The sequence below is a fragment of the Hypanus sabinus genome, chromosome 3 (genome assembly GCF_030144855.1).
Source record: "Hypanus sabinus isolate sHypSab1 chromosome 3, sHypSab1.hap1, whole genome shotgun sequence".
Lineage (NCBI taxonomy): Eukaryota > Metazoa > Chordata > Chondrichthyes > Myliobatiformes > Dasyatidae > Hypanus > Hypanus sabinus.
Window position 1 is genome coordinate 33,308,153 of NC_082708.1, and position 27,862 is coordinate 33,336,014.

General features: G+C 39.6%; 2 protein-coding genes and 1 long non-coding RNA gene across 8 annotated transcripts in view; 1 reads left to right on the forward strand and 2 right to left on the reverse strand.

Moving 5' to 3' along the window:
• Positions 1 to 2,089: 2,089 nt before the first annotated feature.
• ufm1 (ubiquitin-fold modifier 1) lies at positions 2,090 to 27,393 on the reverse strand. 4 transcript variants are annotated; one of them, XM_059964052.1, is made up of 6 exons: positions 27,265 to 27,393; positions 23,507 to 23,563; positions 19,394 to 19,451; positions 14,697 to 14,736; positions 13,305 to 13,337; positions 2,090 to 3,689 (listed from the first exon to the last, which is right to left on the reverse strand). In XM_059964052.1, the coding sequence occupies exons 1-6, from the start codon at positions 27,270 to 27,272 to the stop codon at positions 3,622 to 3,624; spliced, it is 264 nt and encodes an 87-aa protein (XP_059820035.1). In that variant the 5' UTR covers positions 27,273 to 27,393; the 3' UTR covers positions 2,090 to 3,621. The 4 variants fall into 4 exon arrangements, with proteins under 4 accessions (XP_059820035.1, XP_059820037.1, XP_059820036.1 ...); XM_059964054.1 differs by lacking the exon at positions 27,265 to 27,393 and adding an exon at positions 27,108 to 27,126; XM_059964053.1 differs by lacking the exon at positions 27,265 to 27,393 and adding an exon at positions 26,470 to 26,601.
• LOC132391180 (uncharacterized) overlaps positions 3,696 to 27,862 on the reverse strand; it is a 1,045,680-nt gene continuing 1,021,513 nt past the window's right edge. Inside the window, exon 2 of the mRNA XM_059964051.1 lies at positions 3,696 to 11,040. Coding sequence (XP_059820034.1) covers positions 6,479 to 7,381 — 903 coding nt within the window. The 5' untranslated portion in view covers positions 7,382 to 11,040 and the 3' untranslated portion in view covers positions 3,696 to 6,478. The remainder of the gene's footprint in view (positions 11,041 to 27,862) is intronic.
• The window catches only part of LOC132391182 (uncharacterized), a 56,675-nt gene continuing 55,473 nt past the window's right edge, over positions 26,661 to 27,862 (forward strand). For all 3 annotated transcript variants that reach the window (XR_009511110.1, XR_009511112.1, XR_009511111.1), the window contains exon 1: positions 26,661 to 26,794. This is a non-coding gene — a long non-coding RNA (uncharacterized LOC132391182). The remainder of the gene's footprint in view (positions 26,795 to 27,862) is intronic.

The following is a 27,862-nucleotide window of genomic DNA, read 5'->3' on the forward strand; positions in this document are numbered from 1 at the left end:
TTGAACCAGTCTGGCCATTCTCCTCTGACCTCTCTCAATAACAAGGCATTTTCATCTAAAGAACTGCCACTCATTAGGTGTTTTTTCTCTGCACCATTCTCTGTAAACTCTTAAGTGACTGCTACGTGTGAAAATCCCAGGAGATCAGCAGATTCTGGAATACTCAAACTAACCTGCCTGGCACCAAGAATCAAACCACAGTCAAAGTCACTTTGATCACAGTTCTTCCCCATTCTCATGTTTGGTCTAAACACCATCTGAGCACCTTGACCATGTCTGCATGTTTTCATGCATTGAGTCGCTGCTACATGATTGGCTGATCAGATATCTGCATTAGAGGTGTATCTGTAAAGCGGTCAATGAGTATAAATCAGCAGTAGGTCAAGGTGGTCTAGTAGGCGAGAATTAATACATCCCATAACGAGCCTCCTGAAGCACTTCATGATGGTGCATGTCAGAGTCAGAGTCATTTAGGCATATTACCATTTTTTCTTAGATACTGGTCCTCTTAAAGCAGGTGTGAACCTGAGACTGAAATAGGGAGTGGTTAAAAAACAATCTATAAATACCCTCATCAGTTGATCTACACAGAATCTAGGGACACTATTCAGGCCCAATGCTTTCCACATGTTCACACTCCACAAGACTGATTGTACATTTGTGGGCTCAGATGTACCAGAGGTTGTCACAATGCTGCCTGACTTAGTTACAAGAAAATGTTTGTGAACCATTTGCAATGACCTGTTTCTTTGCATTAATTACTCATGAAATGTGGTTTGATCTTCATTTAAGTCACAAAAGGCAAACAAAACCTACTTAAGCTAATAACACACAAACAATTGTAATTCTTCTAAATACTGAGTACACCATTTAAGCAATCACAGTCTAGGTTCAAAAAAGTACTGAATGTGAACTTCTGGGGTAATGCCTTCTACTAAAGCTATTTGGAGTCAGGTGTTTCATTCAATGAGATGAGATTTGAGGTGTGGCTTGTAGAGGTGCCCTGCCCTATAAAAAAGAGTCAGGTTCCTAACAGAGCCTGTTCTTCTTAAGAAAGATCTGCTTATGTGCACCATGCCTTGATCAACACAACTTTCAGAGGACCTTAGGAGAATTGTAGACACGCATAAATCTGGAAAAGACTACAAAACGACCACAGTAATAGAGGGAATTCAGTACCGTTGCTACTCTCCCTAGGAGTGGCATCCTGCAGAAGGCAACATTCAATGCTGAAGGTGAAAGAGAACACAAGGGTAACAGCAAAAGACCTGCAGAAAACTTGCTAAAGTCTCTGTTCACGTGTCTACTACAAAAAAAACCTGAACAAGAATGGTGTTCATGGAAGGACACCATGGAGGAAACCACTGCTCCAAAACAAAACCACTGCTGCATGTGTCAAGTTTGCAAAAGGTTACCCAAATGTTCCACAGTGCTTCTGGCACAATGTTCTGTGGACAGACGAAAGAAAAGTTGAACTTTTTGGCAGAAATGTACATTGGTGCTTGGAGGAAAAAAAGAGCACTTGCCACCAACACCAAAACCTCATCACAACTGTGAAGCATTGGGGAAGAAGCATCATGGTTTGGAGCTGCTTTGCTTCCCAGGGCCTGGACAGCTTGCAATCATTGAGCAAACAAAGAACTCAAAATTTTACCAAGATACTTTACAGAATGTCAGGATAGCAGTCTGTCACCTGACGCATAATAGAAGTTGGATGATGCAACAAGGCAACGATCCAAAACACAAGAGTAAATCAACAACAGAATGGTTTTAAAAAGAAGAAAATTTGTGCTTTGGAATGGTCAAGCAAGATTTGAGCATAATCCAATTGAGATGCAATGGCAACACCTAAAGAGAGATGCTCATGCAAGGTATACCAGAAATGTTGATGAACTGAAGTAGTTTGTATGGAGGAATGATCTAAAATTCCTGCTCGTCATTGTGCAAGTCTGATTAGCAGCTACAGGAAACATTTGGTGGAGGTTATTGCCGCTGAAGGAGGTTCTACCAATTAATAAATACAAGGAACACACACAAAATGTTGGAGGAACTCAGCAAGCCAGGCAGCATCTAGGAAAAGAGCATAGTCAACGTTTCAGACTCCTGTTTATTAAATACAAGGGCTCAGTACTTTTTCCAGCCTGTACTGTGAATGATTAAACAATGTGTTAAATAATCAGCTAGGTTCAAGGTAGTCACAAACTATAACAGCTCATAAGCCTATTGTGTTTAATTCTACGTATAAAATGAAAGGACCCAATAAAACAGAGGACATCAAGATTCTGACTAACTCTTTTACTAAGTTATTGCAACTTAAGTAAGAATGAAAAAGGCGGAATGGCAAACATTTACTGGTTTACTTTTGCTATCTTATATTTTAAGATTTGATGAAGACAATATTCAAATAATCAAAAAGGCAATCAGTTACTTTTATTCCGTTACCAACTCATCTGATCAGGTGAAACAAGCTGGGCAGTAGGAAGCTGCAGACTCAACATTGCAGGAGGACGAAATTCTGACAAATACATCATATTCCCAAATGATAAAGTTAATCTTTCTCTTTCAACCAATCTTAAGCTTTCCTCAGTTCCTAAAAGTGTAATGCTGGCGTGTTGCATTCACTTCTCCTTGTTAGCACAAGATTAGTATGTTAATATCTGTGCTTCAGAAGAAACTTCTGAAATGCAATCATTTTACTACAATGAAATAGCAAGATGATTAATACATTCTGGTTTTGGTCCAGCTTATTAACATGAATAAAATTAATCACAATATAGATTAATAGTAAACAACTTACATTAACTAAGGCTTACATTAAGACCTTCATAGCTTCTCTATTAGTCTTTCAATCAACAGCATACATGATAAATTGCTTTAGATGAAAACTTAACTTCAAAACTTCAAGGCTGATCACTTAAACTTTAAAATACAGGAGTATGAATAAGGATAAAAATTACTGATTTGATGGTTGCTCATCTGATACTTGTTTTAATAGGTACAAACAGTCAGATTCAAGTTTGGGAATAAAACTGACAGGGAGCAACTCTTGCTTGCAATTAAGTTAAGTTTAAGGACAGTTTCGTCAATTAAAGTATTTTGGATTGGTAATTAATTTTCATCTCTTGTTACAACAATAAGGCTCAGAATATTTAGTCAGACAAGCTGTACCAATGAACAAAATAAGTTTTTATTTTGAATCATTATATATACTTCAAAGCTTATAGTTTTAGGATGGGATACAATTAAAGTTTCTACAGTTTACTTCCAGATAAATAAATTTCATCATTCATCTCTTGAATGAAGGAAACAAACAGTACAGTTCAAAATACTTGGGAATGTAACCAGTCACCTAATGCCAGGCATTTTACAAACAGACTTCATAAAGAATGCTTTGGAAAATTCCTTGCATTCACCGCTTAATGATAACATTTCATTTGAAAGTAGGCTTTTAAACATAGATCATATAGGTATTCTCTCTTCAAAGACTTGCCATTTCATCAGACTCTTGGCATCCAACTAGAACTTAAAATGAATGCATATTAAAATCAGAAAGTCTCACATTCAAAACAAATCTAAAAATAGCTCTCTTCCGCAGAGTGATACGTTCTAGGTGACAAACTGTTAATGGCTTCCGACGCGATCCCGAGGAATAAGTCGCAGTTCTGACCCATGCTTCAAAAAAATATTCCCTGCAATAGAAATAATAAAAACAAACTAGTTAAGAAAAGCAACAGAATGCACTTAGTATTCATTTGAGATAAGTACTTCAACTGTTTTTTGCACATAAAATGTTAATGTCTAAAAAGTCACCTCAGATACTCTTGAGCTATCCTTAAAAAGCAGTAAAAAGTTCTAAAAGTTACCACTTTTTCTTTCCCTCTTTAAGCACTTCATACAGTGCTGTGCAAGAGTTGTGTGTGTGTGTTTATATATGGGAGTCAACAGGCTAAAGTGGACAAATGGCTAAAGCAAATAAAGGGAAGTACATAAGCAAAAGGCTATCTAATCGTTTTTAAATAGTTCCTTTATCCTTGTGATTTCTCACTAGTCAAACAGGATGGTGATTGCCTCTCCTGAAGGTCATACATAAAAAGGGCCAGAACACCTTGCCTTTCAGCAGAAAACAACATGTCACTTCAATATATTGTATTAGATTTACACTGCAACAATACTGCATCTTTTTCTGGGGTGCAGATACAATATACAGTCTGTAAAAAGCAGCTTACTTGATTGGCACCTCATTTGCCACCTTAAAATTCCTATTGTTCAAAGACAAAACCTAGTAAGTATATGCTGCATTCATGTATTAACTTAAGCTACAGACATGTTGTGCATCCAGTACTCATAAAACACAGCTAAAATTTTCAGAGTGAAATCCAGCTTCCTTACTAAATGCTGTAAATACCCTGCAAGTCAGACCGAGAGGCTTGCGGAGGGGAACATATCCTTTCATCAGGATCAGGGAGAGTTATAACCCAAGATGTTTCACGCTGCAGAGTGGGAAGAGTGGAGCGCAGGAAGGTAACCTGAAGAGTCAGAAACAAATGGGGTGAACTCAGCAGATCGAGCAGCATCTATGAAGAGGAAATGAGTTATCAAGGACAGAGTGGAAATGGGAGGCAGCCTGTATAACAAGGAGAGGATTGGGTCTGTGCCAGGGTGATGACCGAAGCATAAGTGATGGTGACAGTGCTCGTAACACCGAAGGTGGAGAGAACTGAAGTGCAGCTGATCTATCTGGAGGAAATGTAAACAGCAAATGAACCAGAACAGAACGAGGCATGTTCCAGCCCTCAGGACTCAGTGAATTCAACAACGTCAGATGATTATTTTTCATATAAACCGCAAAAGCTGGCTACCCTTATTTTCCTCCCACCACAGACACTGCCTGACCTGCTGAGTATTTCCAATACAAGAGATCCTGCAGATGCTGGAAATCTTGACACACAAAATGCTGGATGAACTCAGCAAGTTAGGTTGCAACTATGGAGGTGAATAAACAGTCAAATTTCAGGCCTTGGGCCTTCATCAGGACTGGAAAGGAAGGGGGCAGAAGCCAGAATAAGATGGTGAGGAAAGAAGCACAAGCTGGCAGGTAGTAGATGAAACCAGGTAAGGGGGAAGGTGGGTGGGCCATGGAGGACAATGAAATAAGAAGCTGGGAAGGGATAGGTGGAAGAGTTGAAGAGATAATGAAAGAATCTAATGGGAGATGATAGTGGACATCACACACAAAATGCTGGTGGAACACAGCAGGCCAGGCAGTATCTATAAGGAGAAACACTGTCGACGTTTCTGGCCGAGACCCTTCGTCAGGACTCAGGAAATGATAGTGGACCATGTTAAAATGGAAGAAAGAACCAGAAGGAGGAGATGAACACGTCAGTAAAACTTGAGTTTGGCCCCATCATGGCAGTACAGGAATTCATGAATCCATCTATCATTTGTCAACTTGCACCCCCCACCCCCCACATTAACTTATTCTAGCTTCTGCCCCCTTCCTTTCCAGTACTGATGAAGAGTCTCAGCCCAAAACACATCAATGGTTTATTTCCCTCCATGATGAGGCCAAAATCAGCTTTGTTTTGTTTTTTAAAAAAATGCTAAATATCCATCATCTCTCAGCAAACAATTGTATTAAATCTCTAATGCTGTACTTTACTACTGATAAGGATCAAATTTTAAACATGAAAATAAATAAATATGATGTATTTCAGTGCATAAGAGTAGACTGCACCCACAAAAACCAGAATAGAGTGTAGATTTATAGAGTCTAGGCATTATCCTTCACTTGATAAGAGTGGTCCTTCATAACAGAACACTTCACCTCTGACTCATTGTGAGCATTTAAATATATCTACAAGGTAAAAAGCATACTTGTATTAATACATCTCTCTGCTGTTATAGTCTGTAATAAATATTCAATTAGAAGTTGGCTCCAACCTTTACTCTTCCATATATTTTTAGTAAGGTACATTTTTCTTCACAGTTGAGAAATGGCTTTCTGGCATAACCAACAATTTACTGCGTTTAATTCCTTGCAGTTTTTGAAACACTGGCAGTGTTAAAAATATACTTGTTTAAAAGATTAATTATGGGTAGAAAGTTGTAGTTGAACCATGTTCAGAGATATTTGTATTATTTCCATTTTACTTCAATAACTGAGAAAAGTCTGTAAAGCTTATACAGACCAACAGTACACATCAGCACTGTTGGACTTGGGCTATATGCAATTTTTCTGATGAAATACAAACAAATATTATCTGAAGGTATATAATCTGTGAACACATGTAGAATTGTACAGGAACAGGCCCCTCAGCCCATTAAGTCTGCATTGAAAACAATGCTGAATTGAACCAAATCCCCACTGTCTGCACATGACCCACATCCATGTATATTCCATATAACCATATAACAATCACAGCACGGAAACAGGCCATCTTGGCCCTCCTAGTCCGTGCCGAACCCTTAATCTCACCTAGTCCCACCTACCCGCACTCAGCCCATAACCCTCCACTCCTTTCATGTCCATATACCTATCCAATTTTACCTTAAATGACACAACTGAACTGGCCTCTACTACTTCTACAGGAAGCTCATTCCACACAGCTATCACTCTTTGAGTAAAGAAATACCCCCTCGTGTTTCCCTTAAACTTCTGCCCCCTAACTCTCAAATCATGTCCTCTCGTTTGAATCTTCCCTACTCTCAATGAAAACAGCCTGTTCACGTCAACTCTATCTATCCCTCTCAAAATTTTAAATACCTCGATCAAATCCCCCCTCAACCTTCTACGCTCCAATGAACAGAGACCTAACTTGTTCAACCTTTCTCTGTAACTTAATTGCTGAAACCCAGGTAACATCCTAGTAAATCGTCTCTGCACTCTCTCTAATTTATTGATATCTTTCCTATAATTCGGTGACCAGAACTGCACACAATATTCCAAATTTGGCCTTACCAATGCCTTGTACAACTTTAGCATTACATCCCAACTTCTGTACTCAATGCTTTGATTTATAAAGGCCAGCGTTCCAAAAGCCCTCTTCACCACCCTATCTACATGAGACTCCACTTTCAGGGAACTATGCACAGTTATTCCTAGATCTCTCTGTTCCTCTGCATTCCTCAATGCCCTACCATTTACTCTGTATGTTCTATTTGGATTATTCCTGCCAAAATGTAGAACCTCACACTTCTCAGCATTAAACTCCATCTGCCAACGTTCAGCCCATTCTTCTAACCGGCATAAATCTCCCTGCAAGCTTTGAAAATCCACCTCATTATCCACAACACCTCCTACCTTAGTATCATCGGCATCAATACTAATCCAATTTACCACCCCATCATCCAGATCATTTATGTATATTACAAACAACATTGGGCCCAAAACAGATCCCTGAGGCACCCCGCTAGTCACCGGCCTCCATCCCGATAAACAATTATCCACCACTACTCTCTGGCATTTCCCATCTAACCACTGTTGAATCCATTTTATTACTCCAGCATTAATACCTAACGACTGAACCTTCTTAACTAACCTTCCATGTGGAACAGTTTTTAAATTCCTGTATGTAACTACCTGTTAAACATATCACATCCACTTCCACCACTACTCCCAGCAGCCCATTCCAGGTGTAACACCTGTGTAGCAGTTGTCATATCTCATGTGATTGGTCGCCGTACTCTTTATGAGAAAATCTACTTACATAGGTGCTAGTAAGCCACCAGAAGCTCTAGGTATCAGAAGGAGGCAGAGAATAGAAAAAAAACACTTCTGGATGCAACTTTATAAAAACAACTATATATAAAATATTTACATGAGTAATAATAACTCAAAATTCCAACATGAAAACAAAATTCCTTCTTAGGTAGAATTAGTGATATTCATTAGAGTAACCTTTATGACTCCAATTTCTCTAACTAATTAGATCTAGTGTTATTCCCTATTTAAAGATTAATTGACAAACCTTTCCTTTTTATTTATCCCTAGTTAGTTAGGAAACTAATTGAATTCCTATTCTTAAGTATTTTGGTTAACTTCAGTTTCAGTTCCAGGTCAGTATGTCCACAAATTTAAATTAAAAAATATATATTGCTTAACTCTTTTCACAACAATTCTAAATCAAATTTAGAACCTTCGAATGAGAAATAAATTTTTACACTATTAAATCATCTACATCTTGAAACATTTCATTCCTACACTGGTTCTTCCATCTTAGGTGCTTGCCATCTTGTTTCTTGATTCATTGGATTAATTGGTGGGTCATAAACAGAAAGTCGTTTCACAATACTTAACTCAAAAAATACCTGACCAAATCCCCTGGAATGATTTCACAGAACAAATTCCTGGTTACACGGTAGAGATCATCTCTGCCGATATTGTCTCACTTTAGCTGCTGCTTGTTATAGCTGTACATTCACTGAACCTTTTATCACTATTATCTCTCCTCCAGGGGTCTGACCCTGAGGTTTTCAAGTAGGGTAGATACTAACTACTAATCACACTTTTAACAGTTTATATCTTTAATTTCTAATAGTTTGCTTTGTATGCGCCTGTGTCAGCCACAGCTTGTTCTCACATAACTTTTATCCCCCGCAAGTTCTTTTTAAAAAAAAATATTTGGAAACCTTTGCTTTCATCCCTCCACGGGTGGAATTTTCTGACATTACATCTGTGGGTAAATTAACCTGTGTTACACAGGCATCTACCGCTCAATGTAAAAGAAAACTTGCCCAGCACATCTCCTTTAGAATTCACCCCTCACCTCGCCTTAAGATGTCCTTTAGCATTTGATACTCCTACCTTGGCAAAAAGATTCTGACTATCCACCCTATGAATGCTTCAATTTATAAACTTGTATCAGGTTTCCCCTCACACTCTGATGCTCCAGAGAAAGCAAACAAGTTAGTACAACCTCCCCTTATAACTCATACCCTCTAATCCAAGCAGTTTCTGCACCCTTTCCACATCCTTCTTGCACCAGGGCAACCAGAACTGCACACAATTAGCCAAGTGCTCCCTAAACTTTAATATAACTGCACCATGACTTCCTTACTCAGAAGCTCAATGCTCTGAGGTACAAGTGGGTCACCAAAGTATTAGTATAAAAGGGATTTGTACCACAAAAATCAGTTTCAGTTGCTCCATACAAAACTGAAAGTGTTTCAATTGTTGCTGATTTTAACAGATTAAACGAGGTAGCGCAATTTTACCTGCAGTCTAAATGTTCAGCAATCGGTTTTTCACGGACCCACTTAATGAATCCCTGAGAATACTGTTGGATGTCAATTTTTTTCTAAAGAATCACAGTTGAATATTTTAAGAAATGTGTCCTGCCTTATCATCACAGTTTGACAGACATGTTGGAAATGTTTCCGCTTTGAAGTTCGTGACTATTTTTCATGCCGCTGCCTGAAGCAGCTGTGCTTATCACTGCCTGGAACAGCCAACAGCACAATATGGTAATTTGAAACACTGTGACATTATTTTCCAATTGCAGGTCCCGCACCCACACATTCACATCATCCCACCTTCAGTGTATAAATAAAGATGTATTAAAATGTCATAGGAAAGGATTACATTTGTGACACTTTAGTTTTAACATATTAACCATATGGGATTTTATTTGGGAGATGCGTTGCATGAACTATTTTCATTCCTTCAACAAAGTGACTGGATGGCCCATTTATTTTCCTTCCAGCTGACTTGCAAACTGCCAAGTTAATATTGCATATTGAGCCCGAAGCCCTGTGCCTACAACCACTATATAAACTACTCGTGCACGGAATACATATTGGTTATAAATATTAAAGATTCTGTATGTTCCTGCAACAAAGGCTCTTATAAAATGCAAATGCTGCAGTTGTTAATAATTGCAATGCAAGCAAAAACAATTACAATCGATATCTGGATTAAACTGCTATAGGCCACTTTCTTACTGCTTCCTCAAAAAAAAAATCTGCATCCACAATTGTTTCATTTTTACAAGCCTTATACATTTTAGTAAAAGTTTAATAAATTCTACATATACAATTTAGAGATTATGAAAATAGCAATAATTAATATTGGATTAAGATTTCAAATCTAGTTTACAAATAATTTGGATATTGTTACTATGTTTCCTTGCAACTTTGAACAACATTAAGTGTATTAATGATTAGCATTTCTGTTTGCAGAATTGCAAATAAAGTGGATTCCAGTTTATTGGGACACATCAGACATTTTGGCCCAATTAAGCACCTGTCCCAGTTAGCCCAAGTTTCAACAAAATAGTTAAAAGGAATTAAAAAAAAAAGACAAACTGAATAACAAATTATGTATTCAAATGAAACAGAGAACAAATCAGAACACTACCAGTAGTACTATACTACTACAGTTCTGTACTGTGTATAGTTCATTCAGTGTACACAATGAACAAAATCAGCTCAGACTCCTAGTACAGATAATGGACAATGCTATCAACTGCATCCTCCAAGTCTTCACTTTCATTGTAACATTCAAGAAGACTATTGATACCTTCAAATTCTTCGCAGTTCCTAACTCACTGAAGTAGTGAAATTGCTTCATTTCACTCTTGGCCATTTTTGGCATTTCCAAGCCTGAATGCTTGAAACCACTGCGAGCAAAATCATTCTGAATTGTCTTATTGCTTATTTCTCAAAAATCACTGCTTTTTTAAAAAAACACAAACACAAACAACTAATGCTAGTCAACAGTTCACCTGAGACCCTTCTTCAGGACTGGAAAGAAAGGGGGAAGTTGCCAGAATAAAAAGGTGAGGAAGGGAAGGATAGCCAGAACTTGACAGGTGAAGCCAGGTGGATGGGTGCTCTGAGCATGGTGTAATAGCTACATCATATGAATTATCAATTCACTAATTTGCATATAAAACATTTTAATGTAAACATGAAGGAAGACTGAATTGCCATAATTATTGATGTGATTGGCCAAATTATGGTGTTCAACCACATGTAGTCTCCATTCAACCACCCTTACTTTTTAACTTCAAGATGAAGATCGGCCAACTAACAAACCCCCTAAACCATACAAGCATTTGGCAAAAAAGAGCAGGGACTGAGTAATAAGTCAATCTCAGGCAGTACCAAAACGTGCTGACGAACCTGACAGCATACTGGGTGGTGACGCCCTTCCAACTGCTCTTAAATGTTTGTGATGATTAAGATAGAGCATCCATACACAGCTGAAAACACTGGACACAGTAAAGTCCAGTGCACTGGGCAACATCTCAGTACATGAAGTCATTATTATCAGCAAAGTATCATCTGCAGGAAGCCTGGGCTTCCTGCAGATGATAAATAATGTGTCCCACCAAGATACTCTCTTTTGTAACAAAAAAGTATAAATGCTTTCTATGATTCTGAAATTATTAACATAAATAAAAAATCATTTAAATAATCAAAAGGTAATTATATTAGCAAACTAATTACTACTTCCATTGAAACTGTAATGGTTTAGAAATGACCAGGTGCAGCTGTGTAAACAGAGATTGCTCTATTCAAACATACTACAGGGAGCCAAGACACAAGTGGTCTCAAAACTGATCGGTGTACTTATATGGTGATTGGTCCCTTAACATGAACAAAGGCATTTCTCAGGGAAAAGAATTGAGGCAGCATCTCAGCATAGAGCGAGGATGAAGTACATTGAAGAAATGTTCTCCAGAATTATTGCCTATAGCTAAATTGTCCCAGGACAATTAAGGCATTGGACAATGCAGAAAGTTCATCTAATATTTCTTGTTCACAGGGCAACAGCAAATCCAACACAGCGAATTATTACCCAATCTATGCTCAACTGTAGCAGATGTCTCTAAAGGTACTATCAAGTAACATCCACTCACCAATAAGTCTGGGATTTGCCAGCCTTCTTGGCTCTAAACCTTGGACCTTTCATTAAAAATGATGGACCAAAGAGCCAAATTCCAGAAGTGAGGCATAACATCAAAAAAAAACCTTAAAAACTGAAGTCAACAGGCATCAATGGGTAAAGAATTATGGTTGAAGTGATGGTCTTTCAATTCATTACTACAAAACCACTTCAGACCAAGGACCAAAATTAGGCCATTCAGTCCAATCCACCATTCAATCATGGCTGATCTACATTCCCTCTCAACTTCATCCTCCTACCTTTCTCTCTAACTTTTGACATGCTTACTTATCAAGAATATATCAACCTCTGCTTTAAATATATCCAAGACTTGGTCTCTACACAGCTGTCTATGGCATTGACTTCCACAGATCCACCACGCTCAGGTTAAAGAAGTTCCTCCTCTGTTCTAAAGGGATATCCTTTATTCTGTCACTGTGGCCTCTGGTCCGAGACCCTCCCACTCACTATTGGAAACATCCTCTTCTTGTCTTTCCACACTTGGTAGGTTTCAATGAGATTCTCCTCCTTCTTCTAAAATCCAGTGAGTACAGGCCCAGAGTCGTCAAAACACTCCTCATACATGAACACATTAATTCCTGGGATCCTCCTCTGGACCCTCTCCAATGCAAGCACGTCCTTTCTTGGAGAACTGCTCACAATATTCCAAATTTGGCCTAACCACTACCTTATAAAGTTTTTACACCTTTGCTTTTATATTCCAGACATCTTGAAATGAATGCTAACATTGTGTTTGCCTTTCTTAATACTGATTCAACCTAAAAGTTAACCTTTAATTTATCCTGCACTAGGACTCAGAAGTCCCTTGCTGAATTTGTCCTTTATTTTAAAAAATAGCCTGTGCCTTTATTCCTTGTACCGAAGTGCATGATCATATACTTCCCTACATTGGAAGGTTACTCCTGAGAGTATCATGGGTCAAGCCATCCACAGTATTGGTACAATTAAAAATAAACATTGTACTTTGTAAGTGGGAAGAATTGAGAAATAATTTCAAAATAATCAAATGTTAACCCAAGGCAAAGTCACATGTGTGTAGGAAGAATATGCATGCTCATAAACTGCACTGGAGATCAGGAATGGACCCAGGCCATTAGAGGACCAGCACTACTTGCTATGCCACTACTTGCTATGTAACCCATGCTCCTAATTTATGAATAATTGAAAGTCAAGTTCTGAGGATAGACATCAACACAAAACAAACAATTTTCTCAATGCAAGTGCTACCTAAACCACGTATTTCCAGTACTTTGCCTTTTTTCAAATAATTTAGTGTGGTACAAACACTTATTAATGTAGTCATTTGGAAACTAAGAAATTGTGCATACATTATTTAATTGCTAGAACAAAATACAATACCTTCAGAAATTACTAGTTAAATAACTTTACTCACCTGCGCTTTGAGCTGGATTGATTCCGATTCCATCTGTGGGGAAACAAAGTCACATTAAATTATAATTACACAAGACAGACAAGATAAAAAACACTTCAATCCTACTTTCTGAAATGACAGTACACACTGATAATTATACATATGGACACTCTCTACCTATAACTATTCTTCACATCCATAACAATTACAGCACGGAAACAGGCCATCTCGGCCCTTCTAGTCCATGCCGAAACGCTTACTCTCACCTAGTCCCAACGACCTGCACTCAGCCCACAACCCTCCATTCCTTTCCTGTCCATATACCTATCCAATTTTTTTTTTAAATGACAGTATCGAACCTGCCTCTACCACTTCTACTGGAAGCTCGTTCCACACAGCTACCACTCTGAGTAAAGTAGTTCCCCCTTGTGTTACCCTTAAACTTTTGCCCCCTAACTCTCAACTCATGTCCTCTTGTTTGAATCTCCCCTACTCTCAATGGAAAAAGCCTATCCATGTCAACTCTATCTATCCCTCTCATAATTTTAAATACCTCTATCAAGTCCTCCCTCAACCTTCTACGCTCCAAAGAATAAAGACCTAACTTGTTCAACCTTTCTCTGTAACTTAGGTGCTGAAGCCCAGGTAATATTCTAGTAAATCTCCTCTGTACACACTCTACTTTGTTGACATATTTCCTATAATTCAGTGACCAGAACTGTACACAATGTTCCAAATTTGGCCTCACCAATGCCTTGTACAGCAGTGTACCAACTTTCCCTTTTTAAAGTATCCAATACTTCTACATGTGCTGAATGTTAGAAAATACATCAAGAAAATCTGGAGAGCTGTCAGAAACACATCTACGCTTATAAGATCATCAGGCAATTTAGTAATCAGATTATGAGATCAAATATAGTAAAATACATATGATGTCTATAATAATAAGCTTTTGCTCAGTTGATTTAAATGGAATATTTTTAGAGGGCAACTGTTTAGGGAGATACTCTCTTGCATTAAAGTCATTTCTTCTTATGCAAGTACATTTCCGCCACTCTCTGTAAGGGGTGTGTATGCTCTCCCCATGATCACCTGGGTTCCCTCCCAGTCCAAAGATGTACCGGTTGGTAGGTTAATTGGTTGTTGTAAATTTCCCCATGATTAGGCAAGAGGTAAATTGGGGATTGTTGGGCGGTGCATCTCGAAGGGCCTATTCCATGCAGTATCTCAATAATAAATAATAGAACAGCTAATGAAAATAAAGCATATTAACTACACTACTCTCTGGATTTTTCAATACTGCATTTATCCTAAAATTTTAATATTTGCTTTAATATTCAATCTCTAGCTTTTTTGAAAAAATAATTCAACAGGAACATAACTGTGTAGTAATAAAAATGCTTGCTTTCTTACCATTCGTTATAATAGCACTGCTTGCCGTAGGTACTTTAAACTAAAGAAAGGGGAAGATGAAGAAAATAAATTTTATTAATCCTGAACTTTGAATTCTCATACTTCTATATTAGAGATAAAGTAATAATAAATTAAATGCTAAAATATTATTTAGCTCCCTGCACAGATCAAAGTCACAGTTATTGAAAAAGCAAAGGCCTTCTGGCAATTCATCTTCTCCTTAAGCCCATTATCCTTACTTGGGAATAGGCTGCCAACAGTAGCTTGCTGAAGTCCTGTGTCCTGGGCCACTAGAAGGTTAATCCACCCTGTGGCTTCTGTTTGCAACACATTACTTCAGATGTCTTTTGGGCAAAGATGCTTCCTCTCCCTGGGATGTGGTCTTTGGAGCTTCTGTTGCTGTTTCTGTAGCACTGGGTTTTTACAGGATGGGGTCACTAGCACCATGTCCAAGCCCCCCTCCTTTTGCAGCCAGGCTTGGGACCATCCATGGTGGAGTTTATCGATTCATACATTGGGGAAAAATGGTACTGACAACCGTAACAGTTTCAATGCAACAGTAATATGGCTAACAAGTCTTTTTAAAAGGATGACCTGTATCAGGAAAGCCCAGAGAAGTAATCAAATTATTAAAGTATTATAATTTTCAGTAAACCTGCATGGCCTAGAGAAAAGTAGAAGACAGAAATATATCATGTAGCACATTATGCTTATTGTTTAATAAGGACAAATTAAGATAAAAGGCACTTCAATTGTTGTTCAGACATTTAGAAATCAAATTACTGCTGATGAGGGAACTTTGCACATTGCCAAGTGCCCTAGCCAGAGACCAAATGAAATGAAGTGTTTGTTCTTTGAAATTACTAAAGACTAACTGCAAAATATTCACAGCAATGCTGGTAACCAGATAATGAAAAGCTAATATCCATGAGCTTACGTGGGATGCTTTCTGCTAAATATCAGGTTTTGTCATGTTTCCCAAAATTGCTATGATCTTTTGCTAATCACAATTTTTCTTTTAAATTACAAAGCCTCATTCTTCTCTTGCAGGTTCATAAATTCTCTGAAGAGCATGAGAGTCTTATGGTTCTGCATACACTTTTCCCACAGATCAATTCTATTCAACTTACAAAAAAAAACAAATTTGGATATAGAAACAAAGAAATCTACAGCACATTACAGGCCCTTCGGCCCACAATGTTGTGCCAACCAAAAATCCTACTCTAGAAACTGCCTAGAATTTCCCTACCGCAGAGTCCTTTATTTGCCTAAGCTCTATGTACCCATGTAAGAGTCTCTTAAAAGACCTTATAGTATCCACCTATACTACCTTTGCAGGCAGTGCATTCCACGCACCCACCACTGTGAAAAACTTACTTCTGACATTCCCTTAGCACCTGCTTCCAAGCACCTTAAAACTATGCCCTCTCATGTTAGCCATTTCAGCCCTGGGAAAAAGCCTCTGGCTATCCACATGATCAATGCCTCTCATCACCTTATACAGGTCTATCAGGTCACCTCTCATCCTCCATCACTCCAAGGAGAAAGGGCCAATTTCACTCAACCTATATTCATAAGGCATGCTCTCCAATCCAGGCTACACCCTTGTAAATCTCCTCTGCACTCGCTCTATAGCATCCACATCCTTCCTGTAACGAGGTGACCAGAATCTCCCAGTACGGCGTTCAGTTCTTGAACAACTGATCAGGAATTGTCAGTTTTACAGCACAGAAACAGGCCCTTCAGTCATGCTACAGCCAAACATCAAACAGACAGTGTAATTCTGTCTCTAAATGTCCACTGTAGTCTAGACCTGATCAATGATAACAAGGGACATTAAAGAACTTGCAAAGCTCAGACCTGGAAATAATTTAACTATAGCCAAAAATCATAAATATGATTGTAACAAGAAACCATTAAAATAGAAACTGAAATATCAAATAGTACAAAAATCATATCTTTTATTTTGAAGTATTCCTGAGAACAAATTATAAAATTCTTGGGGCAGAAGCATACCAAACCATACAACCAACTCATAACAGATTATTATTTTTATTTTATTTGGAGACACAGTGCAGAATAGGCCATTCTGGCACCGCACGAGCAACCTCAGATTAACCCTAACCTAATCATAGGACGATTTACAAAGACTAATTAACCTACCCAGTACTCCTTTGGACTGTGGAGTGAAACTGGAGCATCTGGAGGAAACACACACATTCCACGAGGAAGACGTACAGAGACCCCTTACAGTGGACGCCGAACTCTAGACACCACAACCTGTAATAGCATCATGCTAACCGCTACATCACCATGATGCCACCTTTACAGGATGTTTAAAAATAAGGCTACTTTGTCAATGCTTAAATTCTCATAATTTGAAGTGATTTCACTTTGACTGTGGTGCAGAAAGCCACAAGCCATGCAAGCACTGGGTCACTGCCAATACCTGCAAGATCTCAGCATTCAGTTAGTTTCCCAAAACGCTAATCTTGTCTCATTGGGGAAATACAAATTTAGTTTCTATGGCTTTTAGCAGTTTGTTCTAGTGAGACTTTATGTGAGAAGAAAAAAAATACCTGCAACCATTGTCAAATTATGGATCAGTTGTCTTCCTGTTGTTAGTACCACAAAATTTAGGCTGTTGAAATTGTGGTGGGAATACCATATTCACATCTATTTGTATATTACTAATACTCTGAAATCAAATATCACTTCCAACTTAACTAATTTTGGCTTTAAATAATCCTTTCTGTGAAAAGCTGCGGATCTAGTACTTAGTGCTTGAGGTTTCATACTACAGCAAAATGGAACTCAGCAGATAATCTTCAAAACATCAATAAATTTAAATCAATGGAAAACAAAAATCAAAATTTTTACACGAGATTTCTCATCTCAAAGCCATTCCCAGTTTACAAATACAATATAGACTAATTTAAATTGGCATCTTACTGGTCAAAAGAGATCTTTGCACTTCTATTCAAACACTGTACTTTCCTACCATTAATGGAATATAATCCAGGTCTGAATACATTAAGATCACTTCTGTCAATTCAAAGCATGTCTGCACCATTGCAGATAAGCCAATGAAATACAGAACCAGTCACTATGCTGGCCAAAAATCTGTTTTTAGATGCCCATTTCCTTAGGCAGTGGGCACTCAAAATAAAATCATTCCTGGAAACAAAACAATGACATTATTAACCAAATAAGTTGCTTTATAGAAATAAAAATCTTATGGCAAAATAGGATGACAATAGGATGCCCATCGAGTTTGTACCAGCTCTTAATTGCCATTTCTGCTCGTTATAGTCCTGAAACTTGCTTTCCCTTCAGCATCTAACTAATCCTTTTTGTGCATTTTCCCATGCCATTACGTTCCAGATCATAATTTGCATATATAGATTCTCTACCTCCATATACCTCTTGTCTAAGATTTTAAACATGTCCCTGCTCCTTGAACAATCTGATAATCAGACCTTTTGTCTTTTTACCAGACTCAAGGAAACTACTATCCCACTGTTGAAAGATCCTCTAGTATGACAAGATAACCTAGCTTGCTAATGGCCTTGCACCTGCACTTTCTCTGCTACTGCAAAATTTTGCTCTGCAGTCTGCTATTGTTTTCCTGTGTGCCACCTTAATGCACTGTTGAAATGAAATGATCTGTATAGATGGCATGCAAAAATACTTTGCTCTTCCACAGTAATAAACTACTTTTTCTACTTCAACCTTTTGTTTTTAATCCACCAATTTTATTTGATCTGAAGGAAACAAGCTCAGTTCCTCCTGTTTAATAATGTTAAATTCATCACCCTAGAACTACTTCAGTGAATCTCAGACCATCGCGTACTAGTTAGGTTACTAAAAATGGATGTTTGAGGAATGCAAGTTCTAATACCTTGAAAATAAATTAAATCCATTAATAATTTTTAGAAGTATATAAATTATGCAGCTATGTTTACGATTTTGTAAACTGTATACACATATTTTGCATTGGCACTTTCTTTTCCTCACTTTCTTTTCTCTATTCTGGTTTAAGATGGTGCTGGTAAAGTACAGTGACAAATTGCTGGCAGCAAACACAACTACTAACTACTTTATAACTCACACTTTTTCTGGTAAACAATCACTGCAATCATGGCATATACGGGCTGAATAGAGGCAGCGGGCACTGAGTCTTGGTGTGGGAAACGAGACAATGGCTGCTGGAGCAAACTTGGAGGCAAGCTGAAGATGCAGATCTGAGGCGAGACAACAGAGCCAGAGCCCAAGAGCAAGGAGCAAACCTGTGTTTGACTGATTTAAGCACTGGGCCAGATTGACAATGCCGGGTACAGGCCAAATTGAGTCTGCAGGGCCCAGGCTTGAGCCCGAGAGTGAGGAACAACCCTCTGTTACCGACTTAAGCGCTGGGCCAGACTGAAAAGGTCAGGGTGTCGGGACCAAGGCGAGAGAGGGCCAGTGTTCAGCTCGCTGCTCGGCAAGGTTTACTGATCTAGGACATAGAGAACAGATAGTACACTCCATGCAAATATAAGCCACGGCAGGAGTCTGTTTGCCTGTAGCAATGGGTTTAGTATGCTGAAAAGTTTAGGAAGTTGATAAACACTTTGAAAAGGAGCATTTGAAAGCCCCCACCCCCACTCCCCTCCCACCACGTAGCACAATTCTATTATATAAACAGTTGTACCTACCTCCTCTGCTGCAAACTTCAAAACTGCAGTGAAAGGGGTGGCTTCAGGTACACTCAACCTAAAACAACAACCAAAAGATTTTTTTTAATTTGCAGAATACAATTTAAATTCCATTTCTTATTCAAGCATCTGACCTAATATGTTTGATGCTAGTTATGTCACATGAACTGTGACAGTGAGGATGGATTAAGCACCAGTCTCCATAGATAACAGACCAAGGTGAGAAAATTTCAAATTTTCTCATGGAAACTTTCAATACAAAATCTGCAGATCATTCTTCCCCACTTAGTAAAGAGATTAATGGATTAGGTCAACAGCAGATGCAATTTCAATGGCTCTCCACATGGCTTTAGACCAACTGGACAACACAAGCACCTACATCAGGATGCTGCTCATCGACTATAGCCCAGCATTTTTACCATCATTCCCACAATCCTGATTGAGAAGTTACAGAACCTGCGCCTCTGTATCTCTCCCAGCAATTGGATCCTCAACTTCCTAACCAAAAGACCACAATCTGTGCAGATTGGTGATAACATATCCTCCTCCCTGACTATCAACACTAGCGTACCTCAGGGGGTGTGCTTAGCCCACTGCTCTACTTTCTCTGTACCCACGACCATGTGGCTAGGCACAGCTCAAACACCATCTATAAATTTGCTGATGATACAACCATTGTTGGTAGAGTCGCAGGTGGTGACAAGAGGGCGTACAGGAGTGAGATATGCTAACTGGTGGAGTGGTGCCACAGCAACAACCTGGCACTCACCATCAATAAGACGAAAGAGCTGATTGTGGACTTCAGGAAGGATAAGTCGAAGGAACACATATCAATCCTCAGAGGGATCAGAAGTGGAGAGAGTGAGCAGCTTCAAGTTCCTGGGTGTCAAGATCTCTGAGGATCTAACCTGGTCCGAGCATATCGATGTAGTTATAAAGAAGGCAAGACAGCGCTATACTTTATTAGGAGTTTGAAGAGATTTGGCATGTCAACAAATATACTCAGAAACAAATACACTCTATAGTTGTAGAGAACATTCTGGCAGGCTGCATCACCATATGGTATGGAGGGGCTACTGCAAAGGACCAAAAGAAGCTGCAGAAAGTTGTAAATCTAGTCAGCTCCATCTTGGGCACCAGCTACAAAGTACCCAGGACATCTTTAGGGAGCGGTGTCTCAGAAAGGCAGCGTCCATTATTAAGGACCTCCAGAACCCAGAACATGCCCTTTTCTCACTGTTACCATCAGGAAGGAGGTACCAGAAGCCTGAAGGCACACAGTCAGCGATTCAGGAACAGATTCTTCCCCTCCACCATCTGATCCCTAAGTGGACACTGAATCTTTGGACACTACCTCACTTTTTAAAAAAATATACAGTATTTCTGTTTTTGCTCATTTTTTATGATCTTAATTTATTACTTTTCTCTGCTAGATTATGATTACATTGAACTGCTGCTGCTAATTTAACAAATTTCACATCACATGCTGGTGATAACAAACCTGATTCTGATTCGAGAGATGAAAGATTAGTTTTATTTGCCATATGTACGTCGAAACAGATAGTGAGATAAGTTATCTGCAGCAAATCCAATCACTTTGCATTGTGCTGGGCAGCCTGCAGATGCTGCTACACTTTCAGTAGCACCACAGGATGCTCACAACTCACTAACCTTAACCTAAGTCTTGAAGCATGGGGGAAACCAGAACACCCCGCAGAAACCCATGTGCTCATGGAGAGTCCAGGTATGACCAATGGAAGGCTATTTTTTTAATTATTAAAAAGTCAACCCCCTACCAACTACCAAAGAAAAAAGCTGATGGATGATAATGGATAATTAGAAAAAAATATATTCGCTTAAGAAGAGAAGATAAAAATATACATAAAAGTCTGTGCACTGTTAAAAGGCTATTTTAAGAACGAAAAATAATTCTGATTGAAGTCAGAGACAGAATCGGATGCATATCAACTCTGGATGGGTTTACAGGCCATTACTTCCTGCAAAGCGAAACCTAACATCATGGATGGTTGTAATGCTTCACTCCCAGATGAGCTCAACCTTTTGTGCTCGCTTTGAAAGGGAGAATAAAACTACACCTGTGCAGCATCTCGTGACCCTGTGATCTGTCTCGGTGGCCAACCTCGTAATACTTTTCATGAGGGTGAACCCTCGTAAGGCATCAGGCCCTGCTGGTGTACCTGGTAGGGCACTGAAAACCTGTGCCAATCAATTGGTGGGGGTGTTCAAGGACATCTGCAATCTCTCACTGCTGTAGTCGAAGGTTCTCACCTGCTCCAAAAAGGGCGACAATCATATCAGTGCCCAAGAAGAGCAGGGTGAGCTGTCTGAATGATTATCACCCAGTTGCATTCACATCTACTGTAATGAAGTGCTTGAGAAGTTGATTACGGCCAGAATCAACTGCAGCCTAAGGAAGGGCCTGAACCCACTACAATTTGCCTTTCAACACAATAGGTCTACAGCAGATGCAATCTCCTTATATCAGCCTTAGATCACCTGTGCAATAGCAAGACCTACGTCAGAATGCTGATAATTGGTTATAGCTCAGCATTCAACATCATCATACTAATCAACAAGATCCAAAACGTGGGCCTCTATACTTCCTCCTGCAATTGGATCCTCACTGGGAAATCATTGTCAGTGTGGATTAGAAATAACATCGCCTCCTTGCTGACGATCAACATTGGTGCACCTCAAGGATGCATGCTTAACCTACGACTCTATTCTGTACACCCACAACTGTGTGGCTAGGCACAGCTCAAACGGCATCTATCAATTTACCGATGACAGTACTTTCGTTGGCTTAATTTCAGACGATGACAAGAAGGTGTACAGAAGCAAATAAATCAAGTGGTGTCACAAAAACAACTGTGCATTCAACATCAGCAAGATAAAAGAACTGATTGTGGATTTCAGGAAGGGGAAGCCAAGGGAATACACACTACTCCTCATGGAGGGAAGAGCAGCTTCCAGTTCCTGGATGTAAACATCTCTGAGGATCTACCCTGTGTCCAACATTTTGATTACAGAGAAGGCGCAACAGTGGCTAAATTTCATCAGGAATTTTAGGAGATTTAGTGTGTCACCAAAGACACTGACAAATTTCAAAAGAAGTACTGTGGAATCCATTCTAACCGGTTCCATCACTGTCTAGTAGGGATTTGATGCAGCAAAGTATCAGAAAAAGCTGTAGAAAGTTGTAAGCAAAACCAGCTCCACTGTGGGCACAAGCCTCCCAAGCACACTTTCAAAAGCTGATGCCTCAAAAAGCAGCATCTATCATTAAGGACCCCAATCATGCCCTCTTCTCATTGCCACCAACAAGGTGGTGCAGGTGCCCGAAGACAGACACTCAACATTTCAGGAACAGCTTTGTCCCCTCCATTGGCAGATAATACAAAAAGAAGAAACAGCAGGTGTGGGTCCTTCATGCTCTGCCACTCAATAAGATCACAGCTGATCCACCATCCTCTGCAGCTCTTTCTTGCAGCAAAGCCACATCACCCAATTTCCTTAATGTTTTGACATTTCTTGAATATATTTAATTATCTACCTCTATAGTCCTCTCTGGGTGAGAATAAAAGTAATTTGCCTTTTTAAAAAACTCTTCAATATGTTTTGAAGAACCCCATCACATCCAATTTCTGATCAGTATGTTCAATTTGCAACTCTCTCAGCATCAATGCAATTGTTTCCTCTGTAAACCTAGTCATTTCTGATTGTACTATAAATGAACTAAATTAAAAGTAAGTGAGTGGCTCTAGGGATGAAAGGGAACATTTCCTTTCTGATCCTATATTTGATAAAATCTTCTAACTGGCCTGAACTTTACAACCTTTATCGTAACTTTTAGATAAAAAGTAAATAGGGGGATTTCATAAATGGGCAATAACAACATTAATTAATAAAATTAATTAAAAATTAATAAGAGTTATAATTTAAAATAACAAAGAATGTCTCTTACTATAATACAGGTGCAGTAAAGGAGCGCTCAAAGAATTGAAAGCTACAGTAAGGATAAACAAATATTACACAGGTAACACTCAGGCAAAGCTGCAATTTTCAGCTTTGCATGGCAACTTATTTACTTACACTTTGTATGGCAACTTTGGATCTGATGTCAGTGTGATTTTAAAAGTAACTTTTGACCTAAACAAAAAGAAAGAATTGATCAGTTACAGTGAGCTGCTATTAAGTCAATCTGTTAAAAATGCTACACATGGTATAATTAGACTTACAAATATTAAAATGGCTGTTTACTGAAATGTGCTATTACAGTACACAATTGTTAATCTTTACAATAACTGAGCTCACAAGTGTTCTTCCTGGGAACAGTGCTGCTAATTAATATCATATGACATTCTTTAATTCCAACATGGTCAAATTATACCTAGAAACAATATAATTCCGGTGATCTGAATATGCATGTTTCTCTGCTGCTGGTTTCAGAATTACAATCCCCATTCTTGCAAAAAATACTGATCTTCTCTTTCTCAATAACATTCAATGTAATTAAGAAAATGTATGTATAAAATGTATAGAAATAAATACTTTTATGTTATTCGTGCCTTTGTAAAACAGGATATATTTGAATGTTATAGGGACAGTCCATTAAGTCCCAACATTAAATAAAAGTTTAACAAAAGCAATTAATATACTGGGGACCAAAATTCAGAGTAGGTCAATGAGGGAAAAGATAATGATGGAGTGGGAGAGGAGATAGAAAGTTTTTGATTGAATTCTTCATGTAGAAGGCAATGAATGTTCACTAGTGAAGGTAGTGGACACCTACTACTTGATTTTCTGATATTATGGGACATACCTACTGTATGAGATGGAATCAGAGCATCCAGAGGAAACTCACATGTGCAAACTTTACTCAAATAGCAAAACAGCACCAGATGTCACTGGAACTAAGAAGCAGCTCTGACAACTGTGCCTTTGCTACTTCTGTTCCCTTTTCTCACACTCCTATCTTTAGCCTACTGCAGCAACAAATCCACAGCAGATGCCATTTCCTTGGCTCTTCACTCAACTTTAGAACATCTGGACAGCTAAAGATGCTCAGCATTCAATACCATCCTCTCCTCAAAACTAATCAACAAACTTTAAGACCCTGGTCTCAATACAACCAGATCTTCAATCTCTTCAGTTGCAAACACCAGTCTGTTCGAATTGGCAAGATCTCTTCCATGATCTTCATCAGCACAGGTGCACCACAGGGCTGTGTGCTTAATCCCCTGCTCTACTCACTTTACACTTAAGACTGTGTGGCTAAGCACAGCTCCAATGCCACATTTAAGTTTGCTGATGACACCATTGTCATAGGCCGAATGAAGGGTGGTGACAAATCAGCATATAGGAGGGAGACTGAAAATCTGGCTGAGTGGTGCCATAACAACAACCTCTCACTCAATGTCAGTAAGACCAAGGAGCTGATTATTGACTTCAGGAGGAGGAACCAGCCAGTCCTCATCGGAGGATCACAGGTGGAGAGAGTCAGCAACTTTAAATTCCTCGGCGCTATTATTTGGAGGACCTGTCCTGGGCCCAGCAAGTAAGTGTAATTACAAAGAAATCACAACAGTACCTCTACTTCCTTAGGAGTTTGTGAAGAGTCTGCAAGACATCTAAAACTCTGACAAACTTCCACAGATCTGTGGTGGAGAGTCTAATGACCAGCTGCACTATAGTCTGGTAATGGAAACACCAACTCCCTTGAAAGGAAGATCCTACACAAAGTCTCATCATGGCTAAAGTCCTTCCCTCCATTGAATACATCTACAAGCACTGTCACAGGAAAGCAACATCCATCATCAGGGGCCCCCAGCACCTAGGTCATGCTCTCTTCTGGCTACTGCCATCAGGAAGCAAGCACACGAGCCTCAGGACTCTCACCATCAGGATCAGGAAGTTAATACCCCTCAATCATCAGGCCAGGTTCGAGAATAGTTATTATCTCTCAATCATCAGGCTCTTGAACCAAAAGGGGATAACTTCACTTGCCCCATCATCAAAATATTCCCACAACTTATGGACTCGTATTCAAGGACTCTTCAACTTGTGTTCTCGATATTTTTTGCTTGCTTGTTTGTTTATTTATTTATTACTATTTCTTTCTTTTTGTATTTTCAGTTTGTTCTCCTTTGCACATTGGTTGAACAAAAGACAGATGGTCTTTCATTGATTCTAATGGTTATTATTCTATTATGGATTTATTGAGTATGCCTGCAAGAAAATGAACCTTGGGATTTTGTATGGTGACATAGTATACATACATTAAGCTTTAAAATGTTATGGGAGGAGGGCAGGACAACAGAAGGATGAATTATATTTCTGCATGGATTGATGACCAAGTCTGAAAGAGATGGAGAAAAAGTTGAGAAGAAACCTTTAAACTGTTATTTGGCACATTTGAGTGATCAGATATTTAGGCAAGGCAAAGGTTGTGGGGGTGGGGATGTGATACAGGATTTAGAAAGCAGGAAATACATGGATTGGGCAAAGTTAATTCAGAGACGTGACCAAACAAATAGGATTTTAAATGTGACAAAAAGGGACCCAGGTCCACAGACACCACGGAGACCAATTACAGATTGGGCAATTATTTTGCCGGCCACTTACACATTCCACATATGCGACACAACATTCCGGTTGCCTGTTACAATAATACCTCAGACAGTAGGCTCCAGTATCCCTCAAGCCTACTGTTTTACGGTATAACACGTCATCTTCCTATAAAGCAGAGTGTAGACCAGCCCAAACGTTGAATTTAACAATTACGGATAATGCTTATACTGCCCATTCATATTTCAGACCCTCTCTGTGCATGTTTTATTGCCCTATAATCCTCATTTTTCTGTTATTTAAATTACTCTTCTTTTCTTCCCTGGTTACCTCCCCCACCCCAAGCCTCCTCGACGATGGATCCTTGCGACACGCCAGCCGGCAGTTCACCGCTTTAAACGAAAACGCCGAACTGGACACCCGTCCGGAGTGACTGCCCGTCCCTTGCCCACCCGCCGCGCGGTGCCGGTACCGAGAGACTCACTCACATTTTCCCACCCGGGGCCGGGGCCGAGCCGAGCCGAGCCGAGCCGAGCTGCGGAGGCCGGAAGCGGTCGCGGGATTACACGTCACCGGCACAGGGAGGCCGAGGACCCCGCGGCGGACGCCAATGTCACCGGCACAGGGAGGCCGAGGACCCCGCGGCGGACGCCAATGTCACCGCCCGGCTGCGGACCCACTTCACCCGCTCGGCCCTTTTCTATTGTACTAAAATTCCCGGTGCCGCTGCTGCAGCGCTTCTTTCCGAAATGCCACGATCAGCAGGCATCTTCCTAGAAAGCTAAGCTGTTGGAGGGAAAGCGAATGATGGAAGTGAGTCATTTGTTCTCTGGCCATTCGGTAACTGTTCCTCCTTGGACTACGCATCACCGTTTCGATTACTTATGTGAAGGTATAGGTGTCAAACCTGAGGCATTTGTTTTACCAACTTAGTTCACTCGTTTGCATCAGCTGAGCACAGACACCCCACCCTGCGAAAACTCATTTCAGGGATCCCCGCAACCCCATATCCCCTCCCCCCGGTCGACCTCCAAGGGTCGATGTAATACTTTGTTTAGTGATTCTGTCTCATCAGTAAACCAAGTGGGATATATGCAGAAAATGTGATATTAAAATATGTACTTACATTATGGAGTCGTTTTTTAAAATTCTATTACAACTTTAAGCAAGTCTACAGGAAGTTTGGTCTCATCACCTGGGACATCAATTGAGTGGCTCAGCTAGCCAGCTAGTTTAAATAACGTTAGCTATGCTAATGAACGAATGACACCTGTTAAACTCACCTCAACATGTCTTTTACATTTTAACCCACCATGGGCAATAGAAAAGTCACTTGCAAACAATGCAGCGAGCAAAACTGTCATTATTTTTGACCCCTACTAGGCAGGAGTACGTTTTATATTTTCATTTTTTGGAACACTGCCATGGAGCTGCAGGACACTAAACTGAACTGGTGGACAATGAAACAGGGAGAGAGGTCGACCGTAAAGCCCGCCCACAGAGAAAACTGATAGGTCTACTTAGCACAAAGAGAGACCAATCAGGATGCTCCCTCTCGCTCTTGCTCTTCCTCCTCTCCCTCTCAAAAAATTGATTTCCGAGATATTGTATATAATTTGCAGGCATCAGGGAGCCGCTATCAATATGCAGGAGACTCCCGGAACTTCCGGGAGAGGTGGGATGTCTGCGAGCAGCACTCAAGACTGTAGGAACTCAGCAAGTCAGGCAGCATCTATGGAGGGAAATGTAACTCCAAAACATAAAACTAATTAAAAGGAGAATAGAGGGGCCGAGAATATAAGGCTGGGTGCCATGGGACATTGTGGCGGTCCTTTTCAGGATCTGACAATCACTATAACAGGTTCCTGCCAAACCTGGCCA

What these genes read in the sequence shown, in the direction of transcription:
- ufm1 (XM_059964052.1), bottom strand. An exon ending in CCAAAGTTGCCATACAAAGT is followed by an intron (nt 19,452 to 23,506) that starts GTAAGTAAATAA and finishes TTGTTGTTTTAG; the next exon opens with GTTGAGTGTACCTGAAGCCA. An exon ending in CAATCCAGCTCAAAGCGCAG is followed by an intron (nt 3,690 to 13,304) that starts GTGAGTAAAGTT and finishes TTTCTATTGCAG; the next exon opens with GGAATATTTTTTTGAAGCAT.